The 8,984-nt window shown below is 54.1% G+C and overlaps 1 protein-coding gene across 1 annotated transcript in view; it reads right to left on the bottom strand.

Annotated features, from left to right (window-relative positions):
- Positions 1-8,588, bottom strand: part of LOC111533248 (general transcription factor 3C polypeptide 1-like) — an 11,681-nt gene extending 3,093 nt beyond the window's left edge. Inside the window, 5 exon segments of the mRNA XM_026451786.1 lie at positions 695-1,211; positions 1,615-1,895; positions 5,954-6,213; positions 6,771-7,058; positions 8,416-8,588. Of these exon segments, the coding sequence (XP_026307571.1) occupies positions 695-1,211; positions 1,615-1,895; positions 5,954-6,213; positions 6,771-7,058; positions 8,416-8,537 (1,468 nt within the window). The 5' untranslated portion in view covers positions 8,538-8,588.
- Between the last annotated feature and the right edge of the window lie 396 nt (positions 8,589-8,984).

Here is an 8,984-nt window from a genome sequence, read left to right as displayed (position 1 = left end):
CACCTTCAGCATGGCACCCCGCATGAGCAGGCACCTTCAGCATGGCACCCCGCATGAGCAGGGCACCTCGAGGCTCAGGGGAGGAAGCGTCAAAAAAAACGACAACGATCATCTCACAGAGCAGCCACTCTGGAGGTGGCGGGGCCGGGGAGACTGCCGCACACAGTGCCACATGCAAGCAGCCTCCCAGGCCCGGACAAGCCCCACACCGGAGGAAGCCAGCGAACACCTCATTTTCCACCCAGAAGCCCTGACCACAAGGGTGGTGTAAACCCCGAGGCAAAAACAGCCCAAAGAAAACAAAAACGCCCAGAGAAGCCACATGAGAAGGCTGCTGCTGACAGACGTGCAGGACAGGAAAGGGCGTGCTGCCACCCGAGGAAGGCGAGACCTCCGTGCGGTCACTGCCCCACAGCAGCCGCTGCAGCACACACGCTGGCCCCACCGCCTGAGCTCCCGCTCCAGAGCTCACAGCGCTGCCTGGGGGTGTGGGAGGCCTGTGCTCCCCTGGAAATCCATTTATAGGCAGCATCCTGCCCCGTCGGGGCTCAGGCTCCCAGAAGCTGAAGTCAAGCCTCTTTTGTATCAGTGGCAGGTCCCCCATATCCCGGAGGAAGGCGTGGGGTCCATCGGGGCGGAGGGGAGGGAAAGCGCGGGTGGAGTGAGGTGGGGTGGGGGACAAGGCGCACGGTACCTCTGGGGTCTTCAGAGCCCTCTGGAGGCTGCGCCTGGCCACTCAGCTGCTCTTGGCCTGGGGAACTGAACTCCCCAACACCCTCTAGGTCTTCCCGTGCTGCCCCCGCTGCAGCGGTGTCTTCAAGAGCTGGGGGTGAAGATGGGGCCTGGGCTTCTGCTCCATCTTCAGCTCTGGGCCCAAGGATGGGGGCGAAGTTTGAGTCCTGGAGTACTGGCCTCTTGGCAGGGGTCATCTGGGTGCCCTCAGTGTCGGTCTCCCCATTCTCACTGGCCCAGCTGGCACGCCTCTTGGTGCCCCGGGGGCTGTGAGAAGGAGGTGCCTGCCCCTCGAGGGGGCTGTCCTCGCTGGAAGACCCCTCTGGGGGTCTGGCCTGGGGGTCTTCTCTCTGGATGTCGGCGTCCTCTCTGTCTTTCAGCCGCACTGAGTGCAGGAGCCAGGGCCAGGCAGAGCCCATGGCTACCAGGCGCGCAGTGTTGCCGCCGACCTCCAGCACCTGGTGCTGCTCCAGAAGGGCCTGGGGAGGCAGGAGACACAGGGGGTCTGTGGGGAGCCCGGGATCCTCCGCGCTGGTGACCTCCCCTCCCTGGCGGGTTGAGTGCCCCGAGCAGCCCAGGCTCGCGAGGCGGGCCGGCTCCTAACCCCGGGGCTGCCCCTTGCTAGCCCTGTGCCCTGGAGCAGCTTCTCTTCCTCTCTGGCTGCTCGTGAACCACGTCAGCTGTGGTGCAGTTGTGAATCCACAACTGCACCCTCAATGCGGACATGAAATGCCCCAGTTTTCAAATGTTAATGACTAATTCAACGTTTAAAAAGAACGCAGCATGCTATGCCCCAAATCAAGCCCATCTTCAGTGTGCACCTGGCCTGGGAGCTGCAATTTCCGCTTCAGTGATATCCGGCTAACCTAAGGCACAGCTCACCTGGACACAATCTGCGAATGTCCTGGTGCGCCCGCCACCTGCCTTCTCCAAGGCCGAGAACCGTCTGCGCAGCTCCTCCTTGTCAATCCCAAAACAACCCGTGGCTATAATGACTTACAGGATCTCCAAGGCAGCAGTCAGGTCTTCGGGACTATACCCAGACAGCTCCACCTGGAGGACAAACTCCTCCAAGCTGCAGGTGTTTTCCTGGGGCTTTATCAGCTTGGTGAAGGTGTCAGGGAGGCAGGAGGTTCCCACTGTTAGCTCTTCCAGAGGAGCGGCTGTGGGGACACCGAGGAAGATCAGAGGCAGCCTGACAGAGGCCCCCCTCCCCTGCCCAATGCACAGGCCACACTTAGGAAAGGCACGCTCCAGCACCAACTCACTGCTTCCCCAACAGCCACAGGGGTCACCTGCTGGGCGGACAGGCTGGGCCCCTGGCATCAGGCTCCTGATCCGTGACCCTGAGCCTCTGACTACAGCTGACTGGATTTCTCCTGGCCACTGTGATTCTCCTGCTCAAGACGTAAAGTGAAGGGCAGGGAGGCCGAGGACTGGGGTTCGAGAACTGTAAAGCCCAGTGCTCTGAGGGGGAGTCCCTGACCAGGGCTGGCCTGGTGCAATCCCTTCCTGCTGCTCATGTGCCCACTGTTCCTTAGCCCCTGTGAGATACACCAGGCCCCTTCTACACACCCCACTTTTGCCTACACTAGCCAGGGCTGGCTTCTGCTTCCTATGGAATATGTCTCTGCTAAGGCCATAATCGATAGGTTATCACTACATTTTTGCCCAGTCCAAACTCCAGACAAAGTACAGAATTCTAACTGTGGTTATGAAACATATAGCGAACACCATCAACTTCAACAATGCACCTCACTTTATTGTGCTTCACGGATATTGTTTTTTGGGTTTTTTACATACTGAAGGCTTGTGGCAAGTCTGCGCCTAGAGAGTCTACGGGCACCACTTTCTCAACACCGTGTGCTCGATTTGTGTCTGTCATGCTTGGGAATTCTCATATTTCATCTTTTTCATGATTATCGTATCTGTGACGGTGGCCTGTGATCAGTGACCTTTGTCCTTAACTATTGTCACTATTTAGGGATGCCACAAACCATGCCACATACGACAGCAAACTTAATTGATAAATGTCATGTGTGTTCTGACAACTCCAGGGACCAGCCATTCCCCATTTTTCTCCCTCTCCTGGGGCTCCCTATTCCTGAGACACAACAATATTGAAGTCAGGTTGGCCAGGTGCGGTGGCTCAGGCCTGTAATCCCAGCACTTTGGGAGGCCGAGGTGGGCGCATCACGAGGTCAGGAGATCGAGACCATCCTGGCTAACATGGTGAAACCCCATGTCTACTAAAAAATACAAAAAAATTAGCTGGGCGTGGTGGTGGGCGCCTGTAGTCCCAGCTACTCGGAAGGCTGAGGCAGGAGAATAGCGTGAACCCGGGAGGCGGAGCTTGCAGTGAGCCCAGATCGTGCCACTGCACTCCAGCCTGGGCGACAGAGCGAGACTCCATCTCAAAAAAAAAAAAAAAAAAATTGACGTCAGGCCAGGTAATAACCTTACAATGGCCCCTCTGTGTTCAAGTAAAAGGGAGAGTTGGACATCTCTCACTTTACATCAAAAGCTAGAAAATACCAGGCTTCGCGAGGAAAGCATGGTGACAGCCAGGACAGCCGAAAGCTGGGCCTCTTGTGCCGAAGTTAGTCAAAGTTGTGAGGGCAAAGGAAAAGTTCTTGAAGGAAATTAAAAGTGTTACTCCAGGGAACACACAAACAATAATAAAGCAAAAACAGCCTTGTTGCTGATATGGAGAAAGTTTCAGCGGTCTGGATAGATGAAACCAGTCACAACCTTCCCTTAAGCCAAAGCCTAATCCAGAGCAAGGCCCTAACTCTCTTTAATTCTATGAAGGCTGAGAGAGGTGAGGAAGATGCAGAAGAAAAGCTGGAAGCTAGCAGAGGTTGGTTCATGTAGTTTAAGGAAAGAAGCCGTCTCTGTAACATAAAAGTGCAAGGTGAAGCACCAAGTGCTGCTGGAGAAGCTGCAGCAAGTTCTCCAGAAGCTCTAGCTAGCTGAGATCAGCGATGAAGGTGGATACACTAAACAGATTTTCAATGTGCACAAAACAGCTTTATATTGAAGATGCCATCTAGGACTTTCATGGCTACAAAGGAAAAGGCAAGGCCTGGTTTCAAGGCTTCAAACGACAGCCCACTCTTGATAGGAAGTAATGAAGCTGGTGACTTTAATTTGAAGCCAGTGCCCATTTCCCATCCCCAAATTCTTAGGGAAGAGAATTATGCTTAATTTATTCTGCCTGTGCTCTATAAAAAGAACCGCAAAGCTGGATGACAGCATGTCTGTTTACAATGTGGCTTACTAAATATTTTAAGCCCACTGTAGAGACCTACTGCTCAGACAAAAAAGATTTCTTTCAGAATGGTATGCTGATTAATGACGCCCCTGGTCACGCATGAGCTCTGATGGAGATGTTCAAGGAGATGAATGTTGTTTTCATGCCTGCTAACACAACATCCATTCTGTACCCCATGGATCAAGGAGTTATTTCACTTTCAAGTCTTATTATTTAAGAAATACATTTGATGGCTGGACACAGTGGCTCACGCCTGTAATCCCAGCACTTTGGGAGGCTAAGCGGGTGGATCACCTGAGGGCAGGAGTTCAAGACCAGCCTGCCCAACATGGTAAAACACCATCTGTACTAAAAATACAAAAATTAGCTGGGTGTGGTGGTGGGTGCCTGTAATTCCAGCTACTCGGGAGGCTGAGATAGGAGAATAACTTGAACCTGGGAGGTGGAGGTTGCAGTGAACTGAGATCATACCACTGCACTCCAGTCCAGGCAACAAGAGTGAAACTCTGTCTCAAAAAAGAAAGAAATTCATTTCGTAAGGCTATAGCTACTATAGTGATTCCTCTGATGGATCTGGACAAAGTAAACTGAAAATCTTCTGGAAAGGAGTCACCATTCTAGATGCCGTTAACAACATTTGTGATTCATGGGAGGTGGTCAAAATACCAACATCAACAGGAGTTTGGAAGAAGTTGATTCCCACCCTCATGGACGACTTTGAGGGGTTCAAGTCTTCAGTGGAGAAAGTAACTGCAGATGCAGTGGAAATAACAACAGAACTAGAGGCAGAGTCTGAAGATGGGACGGAGTTGCTGCAATCTCAGGATCAAACTTGAACAGATGAGGACTTGCTTCTTATAGACGAGCAAAGGTGGTTTCTTGAGTTTCTTGACATAGAATCTACTCCTGGTAAAGACGCTGAGAACATGGTTGAAATGGCAACAAAGGACTTAGAATATTACATAAACTAGGTCTGGTATGGTAGCTCATGCCTGTTGTCCCACCCCTTTGGGAGGCCATGGCAGGAGGATCCCTTGAGGCCTGAGACCAGCCTGGGCAACAGAGCAAGGCGCTGTCTCTACAAAAAATTAAAAAAGTAGCTGGTTGTGGTGGCACATGCCTATAGTCCAAGCTACTTAGGAGACTGAGGCAGGAGGATGACCTGAGCCCAGGAGCTAGAGATGACTGTGAGCTATCATCATGCCACTGTACTCCAGCCTAAGCAACAGAGCAAGACCCTGTCTCTAAAAAATAGGCTTGGTGTGGTGGCTTACGCCTGTAATCCCATCACTTTGGGAGGCGGAGGCGGGAAGATCACTTAAGGCCAGGAGTTAGAGACCAGCCTGGGCAACATAGTGAGTCCCCATCTCAATCATTTCAAATAAATAAATAAAAATAAAAAGTAAAGTTTCAAAGGTCATCAATAGAACTAAAATAGTGTCAAAATTGGAAGTAAAGGAGGCAGGAAATCATCAATGTGAGTGGAAAGTCATCTTTCCTAGTAAGGGGTCAAAAGATAGTATCTAAAAGGTTCCTAAGAGCACAAACTTTACTAAGCACCAGGAGACTAGAGCCCTGCTGCCCCCCGGGGACAGTGGGCGGTGTGGGGAGGCGGGAGTGCTCTGCTTTTCCTGGCGCCTGTGGCACAGCTGTGACTAAAAGACAGCGGTGGTGCGGGGAGCTCTCCCACAGAGGTGTGGGCACAGCACTGGCACCTGGGGAAGGTGTCCCTTGAGTTGGCTGCAAGGATGGGGTGTGTTTTTCCGTGTGTCCTGTGGCTGCATGCCTGGCCTGGGGAGCCCGAAGGTCTAGGTCTCAGGCCAGGCCTCAGGGTCCTCCTGGATGATGGCAAGGCCGGGCCCTTCCCCAGCACCAGCGGGAGCACTCATCAGCGGGCCTGAGCCGGGCAAGGCCGGGCCCTCCCCCAGCACCAGCAGGAGCACTCACCAGTGGGCCTGAGCCGGGTGGGCAGAGGGCTGCAGCGGAGCTGGAACTTCATCTGGCAGGAGTTGACCATGATGCTGTCATTGGGATTGAGGTTGCGGGTGCTGACGATGCCGGGGGAGTAGTAGCCCCTCATCAGCAGGTAGTTGGTGTGGGAGGCCTGCGCAGGTTTCACCTCCATGCTCCGGTGCTTGCCCCCTATGCCTTCATCCAAGTCATCCTCTTCATCCTCGTCATCCTCCAGGCTGCCATCCTTCCCCAAGCTAGAAGACAATTGCGACCTGGATACCCAAGCACAGGCCAGCCAGCTGCTACTGCAGCCTCTCCCCTCCCTCGAGAGGCCTTTGTGGCTGGGCCTCAGCAGTGGCCCCAGCAGCTGGCTATGCTTCATTACCAAGGCTGGTGTGGACGGCTGCCCCAGATCCATCCCCTTTCCCACCTTCCTGTGCAACGTGCTCACCCCTTGTCACGTATCTGTGTCTCTGTGGGGACTGTTCCTCTTGCCCGTCTCTCAGTCCAGAAAACACCCACTTCCCCAGGAAGCCCCAGTTCTGTTGCAAGGCCCTCAGGACCAGTCCTCCCTTCTCTTCCCTGCCCCTCCCCTGCCCCACTGTGCTGCATCCTTCTCTTTGGCCAATTCCCGTAACACCTGGGAGGCATCAGCAGAGGACGCCTTGGACACTGGCCTACAATCCCCAGTCGCTCATCTGCAATGCCCATCCTGCAAGCTCCCGGAAGGCACTACCGACCCCTGCCGGTCTGTGTCTGGCCAATGCCTAGCACGTGGCCAGACCTGATGCTGTGGACGCCGGGCTCTTACCTTTTGATGACCTCATTCTCCACCATTGAGCTATCTACTACGATGATCTGCTCCGGGATCCTGACATCCACGGAAATAAGGCCCAGAGAGAAGAGGGTCAGGACGGCCACACAATTTCCTCCAGGGCCGTCCAGTGAAAAGGTCACCATGTCATTTGTGGGCTCATTATTATCCTGGTCTTTGAAAGAGAAACGATCAGGCTGGTCCAACTTGCCGGCAGCCCGCATTCTGTCCAAAAACTGGAATGACTCCGCGCAGATGGTGCTTGGAAATCGCCACGTAAAAATCCTACACAGACAGAAAGAAAGGAAGGGCCTGACGGATGGCCGGCCGTAGGAAGCCATCATTTGGACAGGCTATGAGCACGTCAAATCATTATGATGAGAACTAAGCAAAATGCCCCAATTCTCCCCTAAAGCTCTCCGTCCCATCCCAAATGAAGGCGCTGTGTTCCCATCTAGCGGTGTTTGTGTCTCTCTTCCCCGCTAGCGTGAGTACCTTCCATGCAGAGTACCGTCTCCTCGTCTAATTCAATGTGGCCTCACCTTGCGTTCCAGGAGGGTGCTGGCAGGCTCACCTCACAGGCACTCACTGTACACAGTTGCTGAACTAGGGGTGGAGAGCATGCTTTCTGTAATAACAGTCCCCACACAAAGCCAGCCCTGGTCTCACATGTGTGCCCAAGCTGTCTCCATGCAGCACCTGGTGAGGCACTTCCCCGGCTCTGTCCAGAGAGCAACATTCCACGACCCTGCTACCAGGGTCAGAGGGAGGGACCCAAAAGGCCTTCCTTGTCTGCTGACCACTGCCCTCGGTTCAGATGGGGACATGCGGTCAGAGCAGTGTCTCCGTGACAAATGGCCTTGTTGGACTTGGACATGTATCTTCTGCTGCCACACCTACTTCCCAGAGGCCTGAGGGTCATTCAGGGTGAGGGTTTGGGGAGGAGGAAGTGTCTGCCATCATGGGGAAGGGATGTATCAAAGAACTGAAAGAAGATTCATGGTGCTGTCTCTGAGCATCTGACTGCAGCCCTGTGCAGACCTGAGGGTGGGCAAGGGTGGGCAAGGAGAACGGTATGAAGGGGGAAGCTGCCAAGATGGCGGCTTGGGAATGTTCTCAGGGACTCTGCATGTGGTCAGGAGGCTGGTGGTGCAACGCCCTCTGCGGCATGAAGCCATACTGCAAGAGTGTTTCAGGAGGGAGCCCCAGGAGGATGTCTGTCTGGATGCACCTCCGCACCCCAACCCTGCACCGGCTGCTGGAGCTGCAAATGGGCCCGGGAGACTTCCCGGGTCTCAGGGCTACACGGAAGAGGGACTGAGGTTATGCTGGAACTGGAGGGTGAACTTCCAGCTGGGCCAATTATTAAATTCAAAACCGATTTCACTCCATCTGATGAGAGAAACGGAAACAAACCACCTGCAAAATGGCAACACCACCAACACAAAGATGCTGCTAGCACTCACCTGATCCCCACACCAAGAAGGAGGAGAGGGGCTGCAGGAAACCCCAGAGCCTGCGTCTTGCGCATGAGGCTGCGAGGGGCCCCGGCTCCAACATGCTTTCATTGCCACGATGCTTCCTTTGCTCCTCTTTATGTGGCTCAACTTCGGAGTACCCAGGGCTCCTGACAGGTACTCACCTGTAGTAGGTCTGGGATAGCTGGTAGGACATTGGCACGAAGGGCAGGGCCCGGTTCTTCTTGGGGCCCAGCGTGTGGTTGACCCGGCGCCGGTTGACCAAGCTCCTCTTCTGGCACTCCATGAAGGCCTTCACAAGAACGTGGTCCTTGTACTCCCGATAGAGGCGGAAAGTCTGCAACACAGTGAGGCAAGGGTGAGTGGGGTTCTCCAGCCGGCCAGGGAAAAGGCTGGGGTATGTGAAGGCAGAGGCTGTGGCTGATGCTTTATAGAGGAAGTGACCGATCGTGGGAGGCCCAGACTGGCGTGTGTGTATGTCAGTGTGTGTGTGACTGTGTGTATGGGGGGGGGGGGAAGGGGTGCTGAGGAAGTCGGCAATCCCAGTTCTCAGACCATCACATCACACTTCCAGAGACCACAAAGGGAGGGAACTGACGAGATGGGGGGTATTCACTCCCAAGCCCATTGCTTTCGATGCAGACAGACGGAATCAACACAGAGTCATCTGGTCTACCACTCTGTCGAGTCTTTTTCACAGACTTGGTTCACTATAAAACTAAGGTGGACAATT

Source organism: Piliocolobus tephrosceles, unplaced genomic scaffold, assembly GCF_002776525.5.
Source record: "Piliocolobus tephrosceles isolate RC106 unplaced genomic scaffold, ASM277652v3 unscaffolded_30423, whole genome shotgun sequence".
NCBI lineage: Eukaryota > Metazoa > Chordata > Mammalia > Primates > Cercopithecidae > Piliocolobus > Piliocolobus tephrosceles.
This window is presented reverse-complemented; position numbering and strand designations above follow the sequence as displayed.